This window comes from Squalius cephalus, assembly GCF_949319135.1.
Source record: "Squalius cephalus genome assembly, chromosome: 4".
NCBI lineage: Eukaryota > Metazoa > Chordata > Actinopteri > Cypriniformes > Leuciscidae > Squalius > Squalius cephalus.
Genome location: NC_137125.1, coordinates 49,289,803 through 49,317,076, shown reverse-complemented (window position 1 = coordinate 49,317,076; position 27,274 = coordinate 49,289,803). Strand labels below are relative to the sequence as shown.

Here is a 27,274-nt window from a genome sequence, read left to right as displayed (position 1 = left end):
ATAGATGAACCAAAAATACAGTGTTTTATTATGTTTCAGAGATCACAGAACATATTACAACGATTTGCTGGTGACTAGGCCAACAATGGGTGGCCGACAATAACAAAGTTTGTACAGTTTGTTTCCTGTATGTACAACGATTAAAGGGATAGTTCACCCAAAAATGAAAATTCTTTCATCATTTACTCACCCTCAAGTTATCCCAAACCTGTATGAATTTCTTTGTTCTGTTGAACACAAAAGATATTTTGAAGAATGTTGGTAAGCAGACAGTTGCTGATCCCCATTGACTTCCATAGAAAAAAAATACTATGGAAGTCAATGGGGACCAGAAGCTGTTTGATTACCAAAATTATTAGAAAGAAACTCGTACAGGTTTAGAACAGCTTGAGGGTGAGTATATGATGACAGAATTGTCATTTTTGGGTGAACTATCCCTTTAATGTCCACCTTCAAAAAGCACAAAGATTTATTGAATAACAAAGGATATGAAAAAATCTTCTGTAACCTGACCACATAAGCTATGTAACATTTTGGCAAGAGCATTTTAGATACTATGTTTGATTTCAGCAGCGACTTCAACTGCAAATAGGCCTGATGCAGAATCTCCCTCAAACCTCTCAAGTAAATAATGCAAATGTAACACGACATTTGTTAGACATCAGAAGATAAAGCATACAGACATGTTACATTCAGTGGGCACACACAAGCATTGCTGATTGTGCTTTGTAGGCACATAAACTTGTGCATTCAGCTGTAAAGATGTTAATCTACGCCTAATACTTTAAGGCAACATTGATATAGAAGTGTAAGAATAGTTTCCCCTGTTTGTGTCGTTCATTCAGTCACAGTGAGCAGCTCTGCATCCTCCGACGGAGGTGTCACGGATACTCTCTTACTCCACGGACGGGGGGAAAAATAAGGCCTTAATCACATTTATATGCCTCCTTCAGTGTATATCCAGTGTCCTCAGTCCCTACGTGTCAAACACTCACGCCTGTGCCGCCCACCTCCGGCTACAAGCTGCCCGTGACGTTGCGCATCACCGCCCAGGTGGGGAACTCGCTCAGATGGAAGAGAGGCTCTCCCCACGTCATTATGGCCAACATGACCACAAGAACTCCTATCAGATTCACTCCGAACCCGGCCTTGACCTGCGAATCACAAGGAGAAAACAACTTTGTCAGTATATGAGCTTCCACTAGGGGAACATGCCCATTGTCCCATTTATTTAGGCAAAAACAAATAGTCAATAATTACTGTTAATACTGTAAATGAGCCGTTTGTTGTCCCTCCCACACTAAATTGATTTATATGTCCATAGTATTAGTAAGTGGTGTTATAAGAGTCTACAAAATAGTTGCTGTTTGTGTTCTCAGTGGGCAAAACTATTGCCCGGCTTAGGAAAGTTGATATCATCCTTTATTCAAATATCATTTGATGATTTTGTGAGCAAATTGCATAGTTGTGCTTGCAGTCAACTTCAATTTTATTTATGATAACGCAAAGAAACATGCTGTAATTCAAAGAAATTATGAACACATGCAACACCAAAAAAAACGAGAGAACCAACAGATATTAATATCTGACTATGAAGCCTGTAGCTGTTTATTTTTTTATATAATATCATATAAATGATTCATTTATATATTTTAGTTAAAATAATGTGTTATTAAAAATAATTGTAATCAAATATTTTCCTTTTAGCTGATGCTGATGCTTTTAAAATGGAAACTTTTTCAAAACACCACCAAAAATGATTATTTTTATTAATTATTAATATTATTTTTAAATTTTGAATGTGCATTTATATAAGTAACATAATACGTCAAATAAAAGTATTCATTAAAATAACGTTTTATTAAAAAGAATTTAAATGGAAACATTTTCCCCCTTTTAAAGTGAACTCTCACAAGTCCAAAAAACTTTTTTAAAGCTATTGTCTCCTCTTTTTTATCCCCTTTTTTTCTTATTCCGTCTTGCTATATTAATCAGTAGTGGACCATCTTAAAATTGCAATCCCTGTTTACCATCAGCCCTGTTATTTTTCTGAAGCCCTAATTTTATCCTAAAATATATTGAAATGTTAAATAACTTTGCTTCAGATGGCACAATTCAACTTATCAACACTTAACACAGTATTTGTCTGACAGATTGTTTAAAATGGTACGGAAAACGGCACCTGTTTCTCCGAATGGCCCTCAGTTTGTGGGCACTTATGAAAAACAAATGATTAGTGGCCTTTCGACATTGCGTTCCTGGCACAGCTGTGAGACGTGATATAACAGGATAATGTTGTTTCATACCATGTCACTGATCTGCACGTGTCCATAACTGAACACAATGGCGTTCGGCGGGTTTCCAACAGGCAGCATGACGCCGAAGGACACGCACATGGTGGCAGGGATGAGTGTGTGTAGAGGGTTGATCTGCAGCGTCTCTGACTGTGAGGGGACAGGAGACACAGGGTCGGTCATTAGGGTCATTCGAGACAGAACACCACTGTGAAACAATACGCTTTCATGCAGATTGATTTGTTTGTGCGAGACTAGTCTTTCAGGCGTGTTCTGACCAAGGCGGAGAGGATGGGCAGAAACACTGTGAGCGTGGCGGGGTTGCTGGCGAACTCAGTGACGGCGGACACGAGTAGACACGCCAGCAGCGTGACGGCCCAGGGAGGAAGACCACTCATTGGCTCCAGCTGCCGGCCAATCCACATGGAGAGCCCAGACACCTGCCCGAGAGAAGTCACATGGTTCATTTACAAGTTAATGTATAAGGCATGTTTGTGTCTAGAAAAGATTCTGTCTGTTGTCACAAAGCACTTCTCTAACAAAATAGTGTAATGTGTAAAATTATGATTTAATACATTATTCTTATTTTTTAGGTGCGATTTTAAGGGAAATGCTACTTCTTAGTATTTTTACTCTTAGGGGACACTTTTATCCAAATCAACATGGAATCTTAAATATAAAAATTAGGGCTGTCAAACGATTAATCGCATCCAAAATAAAAGTTTGTGTTTACATAATATATGTGTGTGTATGGAGTATAATTATTTTCTATATATAAATACACACACATGCATGTATATATTTAAGAAATATTATATTACATATATACATATACATATATTATGTAAACACAAACTTTTATTTTGGATGCGATTAATCGTTTGACAGCCCTAATAAAAATACATTATATAAAATATTATATTATATATTATTGATTAAAATATATTAATATAAGATTATTTGGACTTTTAGTTGACAATTTTATCCAGTGCAACTATGTTAGTTAATCTTGCAAAGAAATGTTTTACACTGTTCATATTACAATGTAATTTAACGTAATGTAATAAAATAAAATAAAATATTTTTTGTGTCATATTACACTGTAATATTAAAAACAAAATAACACAAATAATGTAATATTAAAGTACATTTAAAAACTTTTAAAAAATGTATATGTTTCATTAAGGAATAGAGTAATAAAACAATTATCTAATATAAAATTAACATGGCATTTTTCACATTCTTTCATAATTGTACTTTTATTATTTATATTTATCATATTCTTTTTTGCATTACAGTATAGAAACTCAGAAAGTCCCCTGAAATACAACCTTTCGGACACGCTCACCTTGCATCCGGCAGCCAGTGCATATCCTCCTCCAACCAGAATAACAATTTCCCACGGCATCAGTCTCTGGAAGTCTTTCCATGTGATCATCGGGGCCAGAGGGTCCTTTTCCTCCTCGTCGTCATCATCATCATCATCATCATCTGCACAGATAACAGAGACAAGAGCAGTTACCAAACCCGGCCCACAGGGTGCGCCGTCGAGAACATTCACCTTTGCTCTGATGTCCTCAACCTGAATGAACTGGTTGTACAACTAGACCCTGGTGGTGTGTATTACGGCATCAGCCTGCTGAGCGAGTACTCGCGGCTACATTGAAGTGTGGAGCGGTCCTGCTGAGGGCAGCGTGGGATCTGACCTTTGCTCTCGCTGGAGAATGCAGATGGCCAAGGCTTTCGAGCAGGGATGAGGAAGAGGAGGAAGCCGAGCAACACCGACACCGTGGCATCAGTCCTGTAGCCCTTCCTGCGAAATAAATGACGTTTAGTGAATCTAGAGGCTTTATTTAGCATCAAAGCAATGGCTCTTCTAGAAAAAGAAATGGAAATCAATTTCTTGACTGTGTAAGGGTTAACATAAGATGTCCTCATACTTCTCGAAAAGTGATGTCCAGCCGGGGACAAATCCTGGCTCCCTGGTGAACCAAAGTACGGTCATCAGAACAAAAAAGATGCCTGTCACGACTTCAGGATAGCTGTGCATCAGGAGAAAAAACTGTATTAGTCACAACATCAAAATCAAGTCTTTTTGAAATCAGAATCTATCTATCTATCTATCTATCTATCTATCTATCTATCTATCTATCTATCTATCTATCTATCTATCTATCTATCTATCTATCTATCTATCTATCTATCTGTCTGTCTGTCTGTCTGTCTGTCAGTAGTACACAAAACAAATGGTGTAGGATTTACTTTTAAATCATTTTCACTCAGAAATTGCTAGTAAATTTGACAAATAATTACAACAAAATGGCAAATAATTTAGTATTTTCTTGTAAAAATATTAAAAAAATATTTTTTTACAATGTACCTAATGGGGCCGAGTTTCTGGTACTCCTCATAAATGCGTTTCTCGGAGAGGATTTCTCGCCTGGTCTTGCGTTTCTTGCTGAGAGAGCAAGTCTCTCTGAAACTGTGAAGAGATAACAGCTTCTGAGTTCAGCAAGTTTCACGAAATAATTTCAAAATAATAATAAAACAAGTCTCTCTTTTATTCTTACTTGCATCCCAGAAATAAAAAGTGCAGCCAGATCCAGGTGAGTATCAGCATGATCAAAGCGATCGGCAAACTGAAGATGAACCAGGTGCCGAAGTTGATGACTTTCGCTTCTGGGTAACGACTGAAAAAGACATTTCATAACAAAGATCAGTGTTGCAAACACATAATATATTTACTAATTCTAGTTTCAACGTAAAGTGTGCGTGCTGCCTTAAATTTTAAGTTTAAGCTGTCTAAGTGACAACTTGAATATCTGAGTTATCAAACTCTAACGCTAAATTTTAAGTTGTGATAGCTATTGCAACAAACTTGTTTTATAGTGTTGATATAAATTGTTGATAATTGAATGCGTTATATAATCACTACATACATCTAATGTAAGTCTTATTGAGACCAGAGTGCAAATTTTTCCAAAGAACATTCCCCTGCGTTCGGGGGTCAAATGTCTTCATTCCAATGTGGAAGAAAAGGACAAGGTTCTGTTTACACAGCATTTGGAATCCTCAAGAAGATACTGAGAGCCAATCAATGAGGTGCAAGATTTTTATCCGCCCCACTTTAGGCTAGTTAGCACTTTACATTGATTATTTCTGACAAAATGTCAAGTCAGCAATAACAATTCTCCAGTGAACGCAGATTATATCAGAACTTGTGATAGTTACTGTCAATATGGCAATTTGCCTGAAAAGAGCGTCAATACAAACCCCACTGACCCGCTGAAAGCCCTCTTTTCACTGTCATTTACAGTAGAGGCCAAAAGTGATGTCCAGCCTAGGAAAATCGACATCTTTACCCTTTATTCAAATATTTTTCAAAATGTGTTAAAGACTTTTTGTGCTTGGAATCAATTGTTTTATTTGTGATAATGCAATGAAACATGACAAATTGTGTGGACATCATTTTTGGCCAGGCAGTCAAACAAAGAAATTGTGAACACATGAAAGAACCAATGAAATATTAATAACTGAATGTGTCGTAGTCAATGTATGCTTATCCCTGTGAGCTTTTTATTTTGCATAGTTAAATAAAACCTGTAGCTGTAGTTTGCCTTTTTTTGGCCAAATAATTTTGTCATATAAATACCTTAACAAAGTATAGTGTTCTGTTCCTCGTATCTAAAATATTTTCCTCATATTGTGATGGTTTAAGCGAGCTTATAGGGTCATTAAAAACAAATATCCCCTCCGAACATCACTTTTGGCCATTACTATATATTTTTACATCAGCAACAGACTTCCTGGGGGAAAAAACAGGTTACAATATAAAGTCACCTTTGCCCAAGAAATGTTGCACAAGGTTATTTTTCTCTACTTAGCGTCTTTACAATGTGCAGGAAATGAGATTGAGCGGATTGAATTAGGTGCTTAAACAAATCCCAGCACTGCCCAACATTTTGTGAATGTGCCTTTTTCCTAATGGATCGGGCACAGTGATAACATACTTGTTGAATTGTTCGGCAAAGATGAGGTTGGTGGACGTGCCGGTTAGGGTGATGAGACCGCCGATGGTGGCCGCGTACGTGATGCTCAGAGTCAGGCACTTGCAGATCATGTGGTCTCTATTGGTGGGGTACAGCGAATCCCTTCGGATTCTGGGTTTCTTTGGCACGGGAATGCTAATTGGAGCCTGTTTAGGAACAATTACAATCATTTTAGAAATGTAAGAAACAGATTCTGCCGTTATTGTGAGCTAGGCGAAGGTCTCACCTCTGGCAGATATCCATTTGATTCATTAGAATAGCCAAAACCAGGCTTAAATGTTAGACCATGCGGCTCCTACAGTATGAAAAAACACATTTCAAAAATCTATTCTTAATCAATAACTTAATTTTATGTTAACAAAAATAATGCTATATATATTTACCAGTACTTTAAAATAATCCTAAATTAAGACTTTTTTGAGACGATGTGTATGGGTCATTGACGAATAAGGTTTTTAAAAGTGTAAAAAAATAGAATGGAGATATAACTATATTTGAAACCATTTTTTTACTTTACCTAGGTGTTAACAATAAGATTTTGTGGTTTGTACAATCAATTAACACTGTTTTTTGTCATTTTTTACAAGATGGACAAAATGTCACCAAAAAAGTCATTCGGTTTAACCACTGATTTGAAAGTTAAAAACTGATTTGACATTGATGTTGAGATAGTATATAGTGTGTACCACAGAAGAAATATTTAAAAAAATTATCACTGATCTCATAAATGTAATCATTTATTGGACTACTCTAAACACTCCAATATATTCAAGTAAAACATTGCACAGGGAAAGGAGAAAAGGGGAAATGTAAAAAAAAAGCCTTATCTGCTTTATATTTGTATTATTGTAGTTCCTTTAGTTATTAAAAACAATATTATTCCATTTAAATATTTACTATATCGGTTTTACCGAATTACCTTTTGACACTTCAAAATCTTTAAAATACCTTTATATGTAGTAAAATATAATTAAAACCTTTTGGATTCAGTAAAAGAGATCAAGTTGTACTACCTTACATACTTTGGATGTTATATATTTGTTTTTTTATTATCATTAAGGCCTTTGGACAAAAAAAATGACCCGTCACGTCATTGACCCATATATACTTTGAATATAAAATAATTTGAGTGATTTAATACTTTAAACCTTGTTTAACATTGCAATTAAAAAAAAAAAAAATAGTTTAAATGACAAATGTGATTTAGAAATAAAACATTTTAGAAAAATAAAAATATATTTCTATAATTTTATAATAAAATATATCAAATTTAATGACAGTGAATGGTATGTTCTATGTGGCATATTCACATTCACATAAATTATAATTACAAAAAATTGTGAAATCAATACTGTATTTATTTAATTATTTAACAGGTTTTTTTTCCTCAATAGTTTTAAATAACCCCAATAAAATCACCCTTTTATTTCCTATTTTCTTTTTACTTTCTGACAGCCATATTTTTCCAAATTTGATGGTCATTTTAATGGGCGCTTGAGTAGCATTTTGGATCTTACCTCACTCAGCATACAGACTTCATGTTTTTCACTGCAATCAAAAAGAAAATACAAAGAATAAGCTTAAGTTTAATACAGGTGGAGTTTAATACAGTTATTGTCTTAAGTACTTGTCTTTGCGGTCCAGCAGCTGAAGGTGATTATTGCTTGATTTTTGGTTTTCCTCTTTGTCTGTGAAAGAACAGAAGAATTAAATTTTAAAAATATGACAAAAGTAATAAAAAACATAATTCATGCATAACCACCATGCACGTATTCTCAGATTGCCTCTTTGACTCACCGCTCTCCTCGTCCTGGGTGTCTACGGTCGCCGAGTCATCGATGTTATCGGCGATTCCTGTGCAGATCAGTTGCTGTAGAACAGCTTCAGCGATCGGCATCACCATGGCCGTGGTGGACGTGTTGCTCAGCCACATGGAGAGAAAAACCGTGCAGCACATGAACCCCAACACCAACCTACAACACAAAGAGCGTAGAGAACATATGCAGGTCACAGGGTCAGTTTCTAACAGTAAGTGCATGTTAAAGGTGCTAAAATACATACATGCCAGGTTTGGCCCCTGCGATCATGACCATCCGGAGGGCGATGCGTTTATGCAGGTTCCACTTCTCGATGGATGCGGCCAGACATATGACCCCCATAAGCAACAGGGTGGTGTCCTTAAAATATTCAGAGGCCACCTGCGTACACACACACACACAGATTTAAAGAGAACCTATTATGCTTTTTTACATGTTCAAATTTCTTTAGTGTGTAATGTTGCTATTTGAGCATGAAAAAGGTCCCTCCAATGGCAGTTCTTCTCTATATCAGTGCGCATCTGAACTCTCTGAAACGCCTCCATTGTAGTCTTGAGTTTTCTTCCGAAAACGAACACGTCACAATATTCCTCATTTAAATAATTCCCGCTCAAGGCATATGCAGAATAAAGGTGCGAGGCCCGGTTGAGTTAGTTAGTAGTGTGTTGAAACTCACTGTTTCAAGGGGCGTGGTAAGGGGCGGGACATTTCCCCAAACACACTCAAAGTGGTTGACCAATCACAGTGGACTGGTCCAGCTGACCAATCAGATCACATCGTGCCTTTTGTAAGGCTTAAGGCCACTTCATACTTCTGCGTCAAGTGTACGCCATAGTGTATGTCGTAGGCTACGCATTCGTGAGCATTTATACTTCTGGGTTATGTCTGTGTTGCTCTGGAGTTACACCGCCGAAACGCTAGATGGTGGGGGTGGGTTTTAATGTTCCACTGTATTTAGGTTCCTCTCGGCTGTTTTGAGGAACGTTGGAGGAAATCTCTCTCCATGAATTCGCTGCCATCTGGCATTCTTTGTATTCTGCTGAAGACGAGTCATACATATGGCTGTATTTCCGCACCTCTTCAACCAATCGCTTGGTCACGTGGTCCATTTCCATGTTCTTCACTGAACTTTCACTGAACTTCTGAACTTAAAAATGGCGGGCGGTGCAGAAGAACACGCCGGAAATGCGTAGGAGGAAACGCGATGCTACCAAGCCAACCAATCACAGATCTTGCGGTCCGCCTCGTCACGACGTGTAGTTACATTTTTGAGGAGGTGCGCTACGCAGAAGTATAAATTGGCCTTTAACCATAGTACGATGCATCGTTGTTGAAACTAACTAGCTGGTCACGACTGTTTCCCGAAACCGATTGCTCCTGTCATTTTTATATATACTGTACGTATATATATTTTTAAATGGGATAAAATATATAGAATGAACTGAACGTTAGCTTGCTTATTGTGCCAAAAAAGCATGATCTATTTAAGTCCATATGTCATACTAACAAGAAACTATGATTCTAACAGAGTTCCCATACTAGGAAGAGAGTTGCTGCAATAATGCCAAACATGTGAAAAATAAGGTGTTTTTTGAACATTATTGTAGTAGACCCCAAAAACAAAATCAAGACTTTATAAAAGGGCATAACCGAACCTCTTTAATAATATTTCTTACAAGAATGAATACATTTTCAGTATGAAAGAAGATTTGGTGTGAATATTGTTTATGGTAACTGAGCTTTTACTGCCATCCCTTCTGACTTATTTCTGACCTATGCCCACCATATGCAGTTATAGCCTTTCAGCATCATTACGCCAGTCTTCAGTGTCACATGATCCTTCAGAAATCATTCTAATCTGCTGATTTGCTGCTCAATAAACATTTCTTGAAAGTATTAAAAATATTAATTATGTGTAAACTTTTGAAGGGTAATAGTCCAACATCAGACAACCCAAAATCTCTGCAGTCAGCAGACTAGAGCAAAAAAAGATTGCGTAAAAAAGGGGAATATTAACAAACATGATTACAAGTATTTAAGATAACAGGTTGCTTTGTCAAGTTTGCCAATGGGATTTAGTCACATGATGTAGCATTTTGTTTTAGATAATCTCTTGGCAGTTTATTGCGGACACGATAACAGGAACACAAACGAATGATCAGAGTCGTCAAACTCTTGTGCTTGATGAAACAAAAACACTATGACATTTTTCACTCATAAAACATCACCTATAGAAGCCTTGCACCCTGCACTCTTAGAAGAAAAGATTCTATATAGAACCTTCAAGAGTTCTGTCAGGCGCTTCATTTAGAGCTATTTAAAGTGTTCCATCATTTTATGTATTTAGTTTTAATTACTTACTTTTGTTTTAATTTTTAATTTTAATTTTGCATTACATTTTATGAATTAAACAGCTTGTAAACATACTTTTATCACCAGGAAAATGTGAAATAACCTATTAAACATGAAAGTATTATGCAATTATTTAAGACATTTCATTTGTGGCATAAAGAGTTGAGTCAAGAACCCTAAACCCTATCTATATAGAACCCCATTGAACCTTGTGAGGAATGTGACAGAGAGGCTCAAATGGTCATAAGAGATGTGATGGATATAACCAGGTCAGGCATTTCCCCAAGAAAATGGGTGGTATATTACATCAACTAGCTCAAAGTCCTGCCATTTAAGTATGTTAAATATTTAACCTACAGTATTCCAGCCTGAGCATGTTGCATAAAACATCCTATACTGAATATAAGAGAGGGCCCAGAAAAACATCTTACCTCACTGGATTTTAGGACCCCAAACAGCGGGTACAGGAAGGCTGGCACCAGTGCAGCGGCTCCCAGCGGCACAGCTTCAGATACCCAATATATCGCTGTCACAATCAGGACATACGCACACGATGATTCCTGCAAAAGAGACCGAACAGGGATCAAATCATCATTAAGAACATGCAATGTGATCTAAACACTGATTGCTTCTGGATGGAATTTTGGCAATGTCAATGTATTTGGTCTTGACGGACTAGATCTGCTACACTGATGCTGCTGCAGAGCATGTATGTACTTGCCACTGCTAATAGATACACACACATGCTGCTGTCAGCTTGTAAGATATGCTGCTGTTGCATAATTACACATAAATCCCATAGCAGATTTAGGCAGGTGGAGCTGGGGGAGGTGGAGGGTTTCAGAGGAGCTCTGGAGGACTAGCTTACAGCAAACACTGGACCAGACTATTTAATATAGCAAATATGAACTATTTTGTGTTGATAAGTGATAAAAAAATATTTAAATATGATAAAGAGCTGATTGCATGCATATCTACATGAATAAACAGGAGAGGATTTGCATGTAGCAGCCAGCCCTAAAATGCAGGAATAAACCAGTTCTTCAACCAAATTATGACTTTAATTACAAGCAAAACAGCAGGAAAGCATGTGTGTAAGTACGCAAATCAGACCAAAAATCCAAATCCGGTTTCCTTTGCCAAATATTTTGACCTGGCTGCAAAGCATTTCACGTGGGTCCACCAAACAACAAATAATTAGCCAAATACAGAGTCTGTGTAAAGCCTGCATGCAGAGCTTAAGCTGACAGAGCACTTGTCAGGTGACTCATATTTCATAATTAATCAGATTTCATAGCACGCCTATGGCCAGCCGAGCAAACTTAATACACGCTCACACATTCCAGGCACAATAAATACATTACGCTAATGATGAGGACTTAGAAAGGCATTGATATGTGACCATTTTGTGATGATCAGCCAATGATCATGTCTGCTGGCTTTCCTTTTTTAGCAAGAAATCTTTTAAGTTTTTTTGTATGTGTTATCAGCAAGTTTATCAGCAATTTTATGTGCATCTGATTTGCCTACTTAGTGTTGTATCATTATATTTCATCTGTAACACTTCACAATTAGGTTCCATTTTTAACAATGAACAATAAACATACTTCAAAATCACATCATTACCGCATGGCACAAGCTGATCCTGCACAGCCAATGAGGATACTTACCCAACAAATAAATAGTCTGGTTCAGTGTTTGCTGTAAGCTAGTCCTGCAGCGTGATATTAGAGCTCCTCTGAAACCCTCCACCTCCCCCAGCTCCACCTGTCTAGATCTGCTATGGGATTTATGTATAATTATGCAACAGCAGCATATCTTACATGCTGACAGCAGCATGTCTGTGTATCTATTAGCAGTAGTAAGTCCATACTTGCTCTGCAGCAGCATCAGTGTAGCAGATAATCCATCAAGACCAAATACGTTACCAATGCCATATTCAATAACATGCTAAAACTAATCAGAGTTGTCATGATTAACGATAACTAATGGGATCTTATTATGTTACCATTTCATCAATCTCAAAACATCCATCATCGGACATTAATCTATGTTTCACATTTAAGTATTAATTTAGCACGGGCACAGTGGTTCATGGCTTGTACCTTAAGGGACTCGGACTAGCAAACTTCTGGTTTCCATTAGCCACTAAACATCGCACCATCACATTTTTGGCCTTTCTATTGTCCCTCAACATTTCTGCCAAAGCCGATTATCACTCAGCGTGTGCCTTTGTTCATAAACTCCCAACTTTCTGCTTTCTGATTAGCTCCCAACACTGCAAAAGAACTTCCAGTTATGTGCCACACTAGCAGATTAAGCGTACATTGGCACATTGTTTTTGTTCTGATCTAATCTCGTCATTGCTCAAGAAATCAGTCCATTCAGACTGAATTGATTTCTGGTAAAAGGTCTAATGGGGCACTGATGTGTCAGGCACTTACAGATGATTAAAAAACCTGAAAATTTCCTCTAATTAGCATGAATAGTGTATACACAGGATTATACATAAAGTCCATCTTTTCAACTTTTGTTGTTTTGTGGCAGAACGCATTACATTCATTACACAATTGCTTTGTGTGAATAATTGCTTTGAGTCAGCGGGTGAGATGGGATTAGTGAACTATTGTGAACTGATCAAGCCGTTATTTCTGACTCTTAATGAAAAGTGCTATCAGACAGAGATAAGCACACAAAACCTGTGTGAGTGATCTAATCTTAAAAAATGTTTTGTAAAAAAGCTGTCGAGGCAACAAATAATGATAGGCTATTTCCTGATCAATGCGCTGTTTCCCTGTTTGTCTATATTGACTGTGTGTCTGATTAGAATCGTCTAATTCAACATCAAGATTTTAGGTTACATCTAATTACATGTATAAACCAAAGTAAAAAATATATATTTTTTAGCGTAACTGATTTATTTTAAATGGCCATGGATTGTGATAAATGATTTTAAGCATAGGCCTATACATTTTAATTAATATGACGTCACAAACCGAACGTATAATTACACACAAACAAAATCTTGAATTGTATTGTCGCTACAGAAAAAACGCATAAATGTAACGTGTAAAAAATGCCTGAAATCTAAAAGTTGTAAAATTATAAATCTGAAAGTGGTTTATGCTCATAATCTCTAAAACCATTTTGCAAGAGAATGACAATACAAATGCAGGACATATGAAATGCGCTAAAACGATTGCAAACAAATAGTAAGCTAATATTTGTAGGATTCAATATGGCAGGTCATGAGAGATTAGCACAAATGCACCTCTCTGCAGGCTTTGCTGATTTTGGACTGAATCAAAGATTCCACATGCTACATAAACAAACAACATCTGTAAAATGTTGTTTCAACATCATTCCGAAGTTTCAAACAAACAATTGCCAAAAGAACAGCACACGACTTGAACCATCGCGGAACTGAACGTCTGATTGCGCACCTGGAAAACTACCAACCAGGTGAGAGGTCGCCGCGCCACCTCGAGAAACCCTAAGGACCCCACATGAGACCATAATCCATGATCATGTTTGATGCATTATTTGGTTTAGACTGTCTGTCTGCCTGCCTTTAAAACAGAATTCTTTTTTAGTCTGACAAAATTTCCCATGCGTCTGCAATTATATGAAAAGGGTTCTGCGGAATAAAGTAATCTACATCAACTAAATATCGCGTAAAAGCTTTAATGCTTAAACAAAATGCATGTTAAATGTATAATTTAGTGCAAATACCCAACGCGCATTAGCGCGTAAAAGCGCACGGACACCGCGCACTGCTCACGAGCTCATGTGATTGTAGAACTGGATGAAGATCTACTTACACTGCACGGATGGATGAGAGGCAGAGGTAGCAGGGATAAAGGAATCATGACCACGAGAATGAGTTTCCGAGCCGTCCATATTTTTTTGATTAAGTCCATTCTGGCGCCTTCCAGCCTCATGGGAGAACGCTTTGCTCAATTCAGCTCGCAGAAGTTCAGGGATCTTCAAGAAACACTTCACCAGTCACTTTACTCCTCTTTCAGTTTTCATATAAATTATAATTGTAATTGTGAAGTCGCTGTTGTCCGCGCAAATTGCTGTTCCCCTTTTTTCTTGCGTTTTACGCGCTCCGTGCCTTCTTAGAAAAGTTGGTCTAGTTGCATGGATTGTGCGCTTTGGTTCCTGTTTGAATATGCCTGGTCATGTTGTCCCTCTAATCCATCTAAGAGTGATGTGCAGACCCTCTTATACAGCTTTCAGGGTGTATTGATGAAAAGCACATCGACAGCCTATTTTGTGTCTCCACCTGTAAATGCGTCTATCTGTGATTCGCCATATGCTTCCTTATTTTTAACACAGCAAAATGCGTACAAGTATCATGAACTGTCCTCTTAATAAACTTATTCTCTGTGTGCGTTATAAAAACCTTTCCAAGGATAAATACGAAATGTATGACGGCACGATAAAGCTAATTTTTCTTTAATCTAACCATATCTCCTCCCAGTTTGAAGCTGGACCAATCAGAGTTAAATGAGTGGAGTTTATGAATGGATGTGGGGTCGTGGGGTTGCGAAGCTCTGGGCCAAATTGAACCGTTTACATGCAACACCGTCAGTTTCTTAGAATAAACCCTACAGGGATCAGAGAACATGGTGTTAAGACTGTCAGAAAATAAAGACCACTGGACAGCAGAAGCACAAAAGCTCGTGACAGCAGCCAGTGTTCACAGATTCAACCCATAGCCTGTATTTCACGATTAGTAGCGCACAGTTCATGTATGCAGGATAATGCACAGACTGTATGCGCACTCCTGGTCAATACTCATTATTTATTCTGACCGTTTTCCATATTTTAGCATAATAATACAGTCAACAAATCTTCGTGATGTGCATCATGAGAGGCTTTTTAAAGTTGTTGGACACTTAATGGCTGCCTTATTTATAAGCTCCAACTCATCTATTAAAAACGAAATAATGAAAAAATAAAATAAATACATTTTGTAAAGGCACAATTTAGGAAAATGCCTTTCGTTCAAAATATTGAAAAAAATGTGAAACAAATTCAGTAAGTCTTTTGTGTCCAATTTGAACTTAATTAATTCATATTATTTAGTATTTTAATATTTAATTAGTATACATATATAAATTATAATTTTATTATGAAATGTATTTACATTAATTACATTATATATAATTTCATTATATATATATTTATCATTAATTTCAACTATACCATATAATAATAATTACACAATTATAATTAATATAATAATTTATTAGTAACCTTTAATGTTCGTTTATTACAAATAAATATAATTTATAAAATGTATATTACCTTTATTGTTGGGAATTTATTTTGTTATATACAGTACATAATAACTATACAAATGCCTACCAGTGTTTCTGCCCGTTTTTGTATGAAAAAAGCACTAAAACAGAATCTTCAATCAGTCCAATACATTTTAAAATGCCCATTATGTGCATGACATGCCACCTAGTGGAAAACTGTGAAGTGTTGTTACAAGAGAATATCTGCAACGTAATACAGCCCAACAACAAATACAAATCTGCTGCTTTTCTGTTGCATAATGCGGTCTAAGTCTTTGTAATTTCTTTCTGAACACGAAAACTTAATCTGAGAAAATGCTGTGCTAAACCAAAGCTTTGTTTGATAAAAACGAATGAGCCGGGCAGGAGGGCAGAGCTGTTTGTGTGCTTTTGTTTGATTAGCCTAACTTTTATTCTCTTATTTTATTCAGGGTTCTTGAGTGTGATCACGTTACAGGTTCTGCGTTTGTCTACATTTAAATCAACGTCTGCTCTCCATACAGTCAGTGGGGAGGAAACGCATGAACAGAGTGTTGCATAACCTAATCAATGTTGCCTAAGTTACATGTAAACCTATTTAGGGTTTTAGCAGGGGATGAATGTCAGTAACGCTTAAATCTTCAAACACTGTGAACAAGCAGTCAGGAGAAGCGCTGCTCCTGCATGAGGCTGTGAAAAGACCATGTTCTTCAAGACACAATGCTGAAGATTAAGTGCTGTCCTCCTCTTGGACAGAGTTATAAGGGCTTGATGGGGTGAGAGGAGCCATTAAGATCAGGTTTATATGATGTGGGCGAGGATCAGAAAGCATTATAGAGGCTTAAAAGACCGGCAGAGGTGTTTGATTAATCAAGGGACTCGTTGAATAATCTGTTATTCATGCTGAAGAAGTCTAATGTTGAGAGCAGAAACTCACAAAGAGTGTGGGATATTAAGACGTGAGTTGAGAGTCTGATTGTTTCTCTCTCTGGGAAAACACACACAGTACAGAAGGGTCACAGCTAGAGAAAGAGGAGTCTGTCACCAACATCACGGCCACTGTCAGCTCTGAAGGGGATATTAGTACAGCTGTGAGTGAGTGACATGCTGCACTAACAGTGTTTATAACCTTTACAATAAAATGGACAACAGCAAGAAGGAATGAATGAATAAGGTAAGACAAAGTAGACACTTTCTGACAGACTCAATATACCAGATTAACTGAATTCATCTGAAGTGACTTACACACTCTTCTGCATTACAGACAGGAGAGCAGCAGAGAGCATTGTCATGTGTAAGGTGGATTCAGAGGTCGAAGGGTTTGCATGTTAACTAGTATATCTTTGGTTAGAAACTGAGAGATTAAAGGGATAGTTCACTTTGAAATTAAATTTTGGTATGTTTTAGCTTACCTCAAGGGCATCCAAGATGTAGGTGTCTTTTTTTCCGGCGTAGTTTCAATTTTGATATTTTTAGGTCAAACCGTTCTTGTCTGTCAGTCCTATAATGCAGGTCGGTCACTGTCTCAAAGAGCATGCACAGAGTCCAAATTAAAACAATTCCTCATCGTAAGTACACATTGATGGCCTAAGACACGAAACGAGCGGTTTGTGTGAGAAAACGAACAGTATTTATATCGTTTTTTAACTCTTGTACACAGCCACGTCCAAGTGATCTGAGGGCGCGCGCGCATCCTGGTGTGTGACGTGTGCGCAGACTGGTGGATAGATATATATACACTAGATGTCGCCTTGGCTACGGCAGTTCATTGGAACGAATGCCATAGGCAAGGCAGAATCTATTCTAGTGTATATATATCTATGCACCAGTCTGCGCACACGTCACACACCAGGATGCGCGCGCGCCCTCAGATCACTTGGACGTGGCTGTGTACAAGAGTTAAAAAACGATATAAATACTGTTCGTTTTCTCACACAAACCGCTCGTTTCGTGTCTTAGGCCATCAATGTGTACTTACGATGAGGAATTGTTTAATTTGGACGATGGGGAATTGTTTTAATTTGGACTCTGTGCATGCTCTTTGAGACAGTGACCACAGACCTGCATCAAATGACTGAGAGACAAGAACAGTTTGACCTAAAAATATCAAAATTGAAACTACGCTGGAAAAAAAGACACCTACATCTTGGATGCCCTTGAGGTAAGCTAAAACATACCAAAATTTAATTTCAAAGTGAACTATCCCTTTAAGGCATAAATGAAAATTATGAAGTCCAAAAATGCCATCATTATCAGATCAGATATCATATGGGAGGTAGCGGGAGGTATATATATTTAAATATATATACACACACTGTAAAATAATTATATGATCAATAAGTTATGACAACATAAGGTTTTACATTGCTTTAACTCCTCAAAATAAGTTAAGCAATATTCAACTTTTTTTTATAAGTATACAAGATTCAGCTAATTTTTAAGTCAGTTTAATGTAATCTAAGTTGAAATGACTTAAACATCCTTATAGGAGCCAAAACACTGTACATATTATTTGGGATATGGAATAACCTTATATTTGATTTATAAGGGTTATATTACTACATTAATAGCTTATTGCTAATAGTAGTCGAACATAACTTTATTAAAATATTATTATTTCTCAGTTATGTTTCTTAGTAATGTTAAAGAGGTTTACAGAAAACGATCATTGATATAATTTGAATTATAAATGCTGTTTTTGTGATTTGGAAACAATAAAAAACATTTTCTGTTTAGCTCAGGGTTTAGGTTGAATTTAGGGCTACCGCCCCTTTAAGAGAATTGTGCTGGGTTTCCCGCGATACCGTTGAAGCGTCATAACTGACTTTGGACGCTCGGAGCCAGCAGTGAACTAGGACCTGAGCGATATAGTTTTCTTACCGTAGCCTATGGACGTTACATTGTCTTAGGAATATCAGACAGCATTAGTTTTGGTTTAAGAAACATTTATTTTATTACTCCTGTAAGAAGATTTCACTGTGGGACCTGAATAAACGGTCAGTTTTGTTATCCTTTGACATTGGAGTCCAGTGGAGTTTTTTTTTGTCCTGATACAACGTTCTACGGCACGAGTAACTAACTGTAGCAAGGGATTGGACAGCTGGCCCGAACATCCTAGTTGATTATACTTGATTTAATTAAAACTTTTTTTTTACAGTATACTGTGTATGCAATAAATTGCTCAAAAGTAAATAAATGTATAATGCTACAAAATATTTCTATTTCAAATAAAAACAGAACTTTATATTCATCAAAGAATCATGAAAAAAAAAATGTATCATGGTTTCCACAAAAAAAATTAAGCAGCGCGTTGATGATAATGTTTCTTGAGCAGAAAATCAGCAGATTAGAGTGATTTCTGAAGGATCATGTGACACTGAAGACTGGAGTAATGATGCTGAAAATTCAGCTTTGATCACAGGAATTAATTACATTTTAAAATATATTACAATAGAAAACAGTTCATTTAAATTGTAATAATATTTCACAATATTGCTGTTTTTACTGTATTTTTGATCAAATAAATGCAGCCTTGGTCATCAAGAGACTTCTTTCAATCTTATCGACCCCAAACTTTTGAACAGAAATATAATATATATATATATATATATTAGAGCTGTCAAAAGATTAATCGAGATTAATCGCATCCAAAATAAAAGTTTGTGTTTACATAATATATGTGTGTGTACTGTGTATAATTATTTTGTATATATAAATACACACACATGCATGTATATATTTAAGAAATATTTGCATACATATACTGTATATATATTTATATAGTTTATATTATATATAAATATCATTTTTTTTATATATAAATAACACATTTTTCTTAAATATATACATGCATGTGTGTGTATTTATATATACAAATTTAATTATACACAGTACACACACATATATTATTAAAAACAAACTTTTATTTTGGATGCGATTAATTGCGATTAATCTTTTGACAGCCCTAATATATATATATATATATATATATATATATATATATATATATATAAATAAATTGGACAGATGTACAGATGTGCAGCTCCTTCAAAACATGTCATGTTTTAAATTAATTTCCATTACTTTATACTAGTATTATAAAAATGTAGAAAATGTGGAAAACATTTGTGTTTTTGAAAAATATGATATAATTGGAATTTTAGTTTGGAGGATTCAATTCAGTTCATTGAACTAAAACAAACTAGTAAATATGCCACCACTTTAAACCCATTGTCTTCTAATCACGTGAGAGAGAGAGATAGAGAGAGAGAGAGCGATGCATACGGTATGTACATGAGGATGTGTGAGCACATAAACGACTGCAGCTCTGCCGTGTGTTGCATTACGCAAGCGGATCATAATCAGCAGCCGAGCGCAGTGACAAGCGGCTTACGGAGGAGAAACACACAGCTGCACTGCATGGAGTCAGCGTAACTCCCTCCCTCCCTCTCTCTCTGTGCCTGATCCTCTGGAGGAGCGAGCAGCCTCTGCTGTCGGAAGCGCAGGAGAGCCTCTGGAGTCACCAAGGACCGGCGGATATGACCGACTGACATTCACACTCTCTCTCTCTCATTTTTAACCCCAGACTTCAATGGCTTTGAAAGAGAGCCTCCTCACCTGGGGTTTCCTGCTGTGGTCTATGACGTGGAGCTTGGCTCGGACTTTTACGCCACATGAAGGGTCTTCGGCCAGTCCCGTTTTTCAACAAACCACTCCACCTGCCACTGAGACGGAGATGAACAGCACTGAGGCTCCCACCAACAATTACACAGGTGCGTACAACAACAGTGTTCTTTCATAGTGATCGTATAAGCGTATAGTGCTATGCAAAACTGAGCAGTTTTGTGCAAAAAAGTTATTTTCGATATGAACTTTTTCATTAAGAGCATACTCACCGTGCAGCATTTACAGTACACATCTGCGTAAAAGCTGCAATAACACACAAATATATAATACGTATACTTAGGTTTTAAAAAGCAAAATCATCTTAAGGGTTTACATACAAACAGAGCTTTCATAATGGCTCGGATGAAATGCTCGAGGATCAACGGAGCAAATCACATCAGCCTGAGCTGTATATAACTCAGATTTTTAATATGATTGGAGAACATATAAAGTATGTTGGCAAGCTCTCCAGGCATGCATACTTTGCAAATAGTTTATTGATGTCTTCTGACCTAAAGTCAATATGTGTGACGGATTTGTGGGGGTATGAGCTGGAGAGAAAAAGGACATTATCAAGCTGTAATGTGTAATATATAAGTTTGATTGCAGAGGGTGATTCTTTCATTTATCTGTGGAGGAAAAGACACCAACATACCTGAACCATCCAGAGGTGGTCAGTTACCTTGAGGTTTATTCCACAGGTGAAACAAAGGACGCTTTTTGCCACGTGGCATTGGCGAGCTGTGGGACAGTCCTTGGCAGTTTGTCAGTTCCGTTACAGGGTTGCCAGCTTTGAAAGTGAAATGGAGGGGGTTTATCACCACCGTGGCCATGACAGAATTTGCCCTGCTTTCAGCTTTCAGTGCACTGCGAACCTGAAGGAGTCTTGAGTAGATCTCTCTTGGAAAAGAACATGCACGGGTCATATTTCGTCCTATAGAAATGATAAAGAAAAAAAGAGATATAGTTTGTATAAAGGCAAAGGCTATTTTAAGGACATTAAGATTTTTGCATTGTGGCATTATTTCTAAGACAATTTAGCACATGTACCCCCCCCCCCCCCCACACACACACACACAATATGTCATTTCTTTGCATATGGTAGTGTGTGTTTTTGAAAATAGTATTACAGTAGTATTTTATGTATTGTAATTTTCTGTATTATAGTCAAAATACTTCATTGGTACAATAATAAGATATTAAATTGTCATATGACAACAAATATCACAGTGCAAAACAATCTTAATGGTCCTCAAACAGGCAGTTTTTTAAAAAGTATTTTCAACTAACACATTTCCCCAACAATTCCTTATTAACATAATGCAAAAATAACCTTATTCGCACTTGAAAAGATAATTGTGAGAAAAAATAATTGCATTGATATTAATAACCGTAATGCATCATGCATATGAAAAATATAAAAAGGACATCAGTAAAGTTGTTGCATTCACTCCGTCACCCGTGCAACACAAACACAGAGGCTTCCACGTCACTTCTTTAAAGGGATTACTTAATGTGTTAAAGAGAGAAAGCCAGTTCACACAGAAATAGCATGCCGTGAGGGCAGCGGAGTTAGAATTGCACGTTAAAAACGCACAGCGGGAAAAGTTGTTCCACACTGTTCTTGAAGTCACGTGATCGTGTAGTCACAAACTGATCCACTCAAACTATGAATGTCTGTGCAGTTTCAGGAGCGTGTGGTCAGGTTTCCACTTCCCTTCGGCTGCAGGGACTTGTGGGTCATCAATTTTTAATGCACGGCCCTATGCTTTATTTAATCATGTTCTATTCTAAGAGAACCTCTCTGGTGAGTACGGGATTGAGAGTGAGACGGGAGGGAGGGGAGAAAAAAAAAGTGACAGTTGAGTTATTTATTTATTTTGCCATGGAGTCGGATTGCTTAATGCTAGCAATGGGCTCTGGCGTGAGCAGCATTGCCATGCCAGCTAAGCCGGGCTTAATGAGACCAGCACAGGACTCTGTGGAGTCGAACCGGTGTGAACAATAAACACCATCAAGTGTACCCTGCCAGCTTAATCACACTGACTCCAGCACAGTCAATATGAGCTCAATTTTACTGTATATTGACAATGGAGATGGACAGTGCTCTGATGAAGACTCGGTAGGAGAAGACAGAAGACGCTGAATCTTCTGTGGGAATGCAGAGAGACTGGAGGAGAGGTGGATTATGGGATAGAGTGAGGGCATGGGTAGCCTACTGATAGAGAGAGAGAAGAAAAAATGCTTTCATCTTAACACTTGAGGATAATTAAGTACTGTTAACTAAGTCCCAGGGAAAGTTTCTTGCACACATACACTCACAGACAGACTTAAAGCAGTCAATTTGATGGAAAACATGAGCGTTGATATTGTGATTATTGATATTTATTATTTATACTTATTTATTTATTGAATTCAAAAATATATATTTATTATTTGTAGGATAAGCTATGAATATATAAATAAACTTCTGATTTATTCTGTAATTATAACAAAGCCACTTGTTTTCTAACTTTTTTATTAACAGAAATTGTTATATTAAATTAATTAACCATGATTCAGTTTGTGAACTGTATGTACTTTATGTAAAAAAACAAGATATTGATTTTTAAATATTAGTTATAGATTTTATAGTAATTGATAGTTTGTTTTTTTAGCATTTGAATTTAGATTAGATTTGCATTTGAATATATTGATGACATATATATATTTTTTAATTAAATACATTTATGTCATCCTGCGGCCCCCTTGGTAATTTGCTGAGGCCCCCTAGTGGGCCCCGGGCCCTGGTTGAGATCCACTGTATTAATTCATTCATTAATGTGGTTGCTAGAGAGTTCTGGGTGGTTGCTAGGTGTCTTTTCTTCTTTCATCATTCACCTGGTGAAAATCTTAAAGCCCAATCATAAAAAAGTGAGCAACAAGTTACATTCTATTCTATTCTATTTGATTTAGTCAAGCATGAAAAATGATAGCAACATGTTGCATTCTATTCTATTCTGTGTTTGATTTAGTCCAATCGTGAAAGAGACAGCAACAAGTTGCATTTTATTCTAATCTATTCTGTGCTTGACTTGATTTATTCCAATCGTGTAAAAGTGGTAGCAATAAGTTGCATTCTATTCTCTTCTATTTGACGTAGTCCAAGCATGAAAAATTATGGATACAAGTTGCTTTCGATTCTGTTTGATTTAGTCCAATCATGAAAAAGTGACAGCAACAAGTTGCATTCTATTTTATTCTTATCTGTGCTTGATTTTTTCCAAACGTGAAAAAGTGATATTCTATTCTGTGCTTGATTTAGTCCAATCATGCAAAACTGAAACCAACAAGTTGCATTCTATTCTATTCTATTCTATTCTATTTAGTTCAATCATGCAAAAGCGAAACCAACAAGCTGCATTCTATTCTATTCTATTCTATTCTATTCTATTCTATTCTATTCTATTCTATTCTATTCTATTTAGTCCAATTATGAAAAAGCGAAACCAATAAGTTGCATTCTATTCTATTCTATTTAGTCCAATCATGATAGAAACAAGTTGCATTCTATTCTATTCTATTCTATTCTATTCTATTCTATTTAGTCCAATTATGAAAAAGCGAAACCAATAAGTTGCATTCAATTCTATTCAATTCTGTTCTATTCTATTCTATTCTATTCTATTCTATTCTATTCTATTCTATTTAGTCCAATCATGATAGAAACAAGTTGCATTCTATTCTATTCTATTCTATTCTATTCTATTCTATTCTGTTCTGTTCTGTTCTATTCTATTCTATTCTATTCTATTCTGTGTTTGATTTAAGTGTATCTTGAAGTCTTTGCACATTTAAAAGTGATTTCTAACCATCTGTTTGCTTGTTTTTTTGCAGACCTGAGCTGCGCATCGCTGCTGCCCCCTCGGCGAGGTTCTTTCTATGTAGAGAAGGGCACCGGGATGTCTTTGGGGACCGTGCTGGCGTTCTGGTGCCTCGAGGGGTACCAGCTGGTGGGCAGCGAGAAAATCACCTGTGTCCTGCGTAGCAACACCGCTCAGTGGAGCAACTACCCGCCGGACTGCGAGGGTCTGTGTTCACTGCCATCATTTCTGTTTTAAAGAGATAAAAAGAGTTAAGAAATACACTCCTGCTAATTCAATCCCAGATTTTCAATGTAGACTATTGTGTAAATGTGGTAGCCATTCCCAAACCAGAGGACCGCGGGCTGAGAGTGGCCGTGCTGGCATCGATAGTGAGCAGCATCGTCATCTTTGCCATGTCCGTGTCCTTCATTATCTGCTGCCTGCAGGAGCGCATGAGCAAAGAGAGGGCAGAACGGACAGATGGACGGGGCAGGTATGACCGTTCATACACACTGGCGAAGAAGAGACAACCATCCTAAAATAGAATGCTAATGGTTTTTCTTGCTAATGATTTTTTCTAGGATGAGAGGCAAATCATCCTGGAGGAGTGAGTGCTGGCTGGAAAGAGATGAAGGAGACTGGGAAGCTTTTCCTCCACCTAAAATTTACAATCTTTCCCAGCAACTTGACCCCCGTCTCACCCCTGAGACCCCGGTCTATATGGGGGGACTGGCTGGTTATGATAACCGCGGGTATCAGAGGTGAGAAATGATGAATTGTTGTGTTTCTATGTGTTTCTATGTGAGATTAGTAGAATAAATCACCCAAAAATGACAATTCTGCCATCATTTAGAAATCTCTTACGCTGACCAAGCTGCATTTGATAAAAATAGCTTTTTTCTATTTAAATATATTTAAAAATGTAATTTATTCCTGTGATCAAAGCTGAATTTTCAGCATAATTACTCCAGTCTTCAGTGTCACATGATCTTTCAGAAATCATTCTAATATTCTGATTTGCTGCTCAAGAAACAATGATTATTATTATCAGTGTTAAAAACAGTTTAATATTTTAGTTGAAACCGTGATGCATTTTTTTTAAGTTCCTTTGCTGAATAGAAAGTTCAAACGTTTTTTTGGAACATAATAAATGTCACATTTGATCAATTTAATGTGTTCTTGCTGAATAAAAGTTGCATTCTATTCTATTCTGAGTTTGATTTAGTCCAATCATGAAAAAGTGGCAGCAACAAGTTCTGTTCTATTCTATTCTATTCTATTCTATTCTATTCTATTCTATTCTATTCTATTCTATTCTATTCTATTCTATTTGATATAGTCCAATCATGAAAAAGCTAAACCAACCAGTTCTATTCTATTCTATTCTATTCTATTCTATTCTATTCTATTTGATATATAGTCCAATCATGAAAAAGCTAAACCAACAAGTTATATTCTATTCTATTCTATATAGTCCAATCATGAAAAAGCTAAACCAAAAAGTTCTGTTCTGTTCTATTCTATTCTATTCTATTCTATTCTATTCTATTCTATTCTATTCTATTTGATATAGTCCAATCATGAAAAAGCTAAACCAGCAAGTTCTATTCTATTCTATTCTATTCTATTCTATTTGATATAGTCCAATCATGAAAAAGCTAAACCAACAAGTTATATTCTATTCTATTCTATTCTATTCTATTCTATTCTATTCTATTCTATTCGATATAGTCCAATCATGAAAAAGCTAAACCAACAAGTTCTATTCTATTCTATTCTATTCGATATAGTCCAATCATGAAAAAGCTAAACCAACAAGTTCTATTCTATTCTATTCTATTCGATATAGTCCAATCATGAAAAAGCTAAACCAAAAAGTTCTATTCTATTCTATTCTATTCTATTCTATTCTATTCTATTCTATTCTATTCGATATAGTCCAATCATGAAAAAGCTAAACCAACAAGTTCTATTCTATTCTATTCTATATAGTCCAATCATGAAAAAGCTAAACCAAAAAGTTCTATTCTATTCTATTCTATTCTATTCTATTCTATTCTATTCTATTCTATTCTATTCTATTCTATTTTATTCTATTCTATTCTATTCTATTTAATCCAATCATGAAAAAACCTTTCTGACCCCAAACTGTGTTTGTTTTGCAACCAGGAGTCAGGAAAACCTCATGAAAGCTCCTCTTCCTGGGCTTTACCGCACAGAAAGTCAGATGTATCCTCATGTGGTCCTGCAGAGGGTGCCCACACCCACTGTCCCGACTGCACCCAGCGCGCCCATCTACCTCCGCCTCTCCACCCCTCCGCCCACAGAAAGCCCGAGCGAACAGCCCGCTCTGCCGCCGTACCCCAGTGCCACTCCACAGCGCCTGTGGCCATAGCAGCACATTTCTGAGTATTCACAACTTTTACAACTGTCACCATGGCCACAGATTACGGCCTCGACATGCAAACGCCTCCTGTAGGGTGACTGGGGTTCAGAAAAGCAAGAGAAAATGATGGACTCAAGCTAGAGCCACAACACTAGATCTCTAGACGTTGGACCATGTGTGGGTCTCTGCGTAGTAGTTACATTTAGTATGTTGCATAAGTAAGAACATTTCTGAGCGACTATAAGCTGGCCCTTTGTGTAGTTTCTTGGACAGGAATGTTCCATACTGGTACTGTGATCCGCTCCAGGTCTTATTTTCAGCTAGTTCTTTTTCTTTTTGTGTCAAAGGTTCAGACTATTTGCACTCACTAACTAAACTGTAAATATCCAGCCGTGTCAGGTCACATTAGAACATAATTTTAATATTTTTATGTTTATGTTTATTATGGATGTATAAGAGAGTTGCATTGATGTCCTGATTACGGACAGACATTTGGATCTCATAAAACTTATATGATACTTAAAACTTGATTTTGTTTAAATAAAAAACAATTAATAATAAAAGGATTCAAAATATTA

At 36.7% G+C, this 27,274-nt stretch overlaps 2 protein-coding genes across 3 annotated transcripts; one reads left to right on the top strand and one right to left on the bottom strand.

Annotated features, from left to right (window-relative positions):
- Positions 1–20,508, bottom strand: slc13a4 (solute carrier family 13 member 4). 2 transcript variants are annotated; one of them, XM_079868088.1, is made up of 16 exons: positions 20,418–20,508; positions 10,944–11,072; positions 8,405–8,541; positions 8,141–8,316; positions 7,971–8,031; positions 7,861–7,891; positions 6,570–6,638; positions 6,305–6,489; positions 4,865–4,984; positions 4,675–4,776; positions 4,235–4,336; positions 4,001–4,107; positions 3,643–3,785; positions 2,573–2,734; positions 2,307–2,444; positions 1–1,154 (listed from the first exon to the last, which is right to left on the bottom strand). In XM_079868088.1, the coding sequence occupies exons 3-16, from the start codon at positions 8,500–8,502 to the stop codon at positions 1,017–1,019; spliced, it is 1,632 nt and encodes a 543-aa protein (XP_079724214.1). In that variant the 5' UTR covers positions 8,503–8,541; positions 10,944–11,072; positions 20,418–20,508; the 3' UTR covers positions 1–1,016. The 2 variants fall into 2 exon arrangements, with proteins under 2 accessions (XP_079724214.1, XP_079724213.1); XM_079868087.1 differs by lacking the exon at positions 20,418–20,508 and adding an exon at positions 14,334–14,948.
- LOC307156623 (uncharacterized protein) lies at positions 16,448–27,274 on the top strand. Its single transcript, XM_079868091.1, has 6 exons — positions 16,448–16,974; positions 20,386–20,572; positions 24,342–24,533; positions 24,647–24,803; positions 24,892–25,071; positions 26,480–27,274. The coding sequence occupies exons 1-6, from the start codon at positions 16,966–16,968 to the stop codon at positions 26,703–26,705; spliced, it is 951 nt and encodes a 316-aa protein (XP_079724217.1). The 5' UTR covers positions 16,448–16,965; the 3' UTR covers positions 26,706–27,274.

Bases quoted from the DNA above. Each gene is read 5' to 3' on its own strand.
- slc13a4 (XM_079868087.1), bottom strand. From the start codon at position 14,453: ATGAGGCTGGAAGGCGCCAGAATGGACTTAATCAAAAAAATATGGACG. The intron at 7,892-7,970 runs GTACTTAAGACA...TTTTGATTGCAG, and splicing joins CTGCTGGACCGCAAAGACAA to TGAAAAACATGAAGTCTGTA. The intron at 2,445-2,572 runs GTCAGAACACGC...GTCCCCTCACAG, and splicing joins TGCCCATCCTCTCCGCCTTG to TCAGAGACGCTGCAGATCAA.
- LOC307156623 (XM_079868091.1), top strand. The intron at 20,573-24,341 runs GTGCGTACAACA...GTTTTTTTGCAG, and splicing joins TCCCACCAACAATTACACAG to ACCTGAGCTGCGCATCGCTG. The intron at 24,534-24,646 runs GTCTGTGTTCAC...TAAATGTGGTAG, and splicing joins CTACCCGCCGGACTGCGAGG to CCATTCCCAAACCAGAGGAC.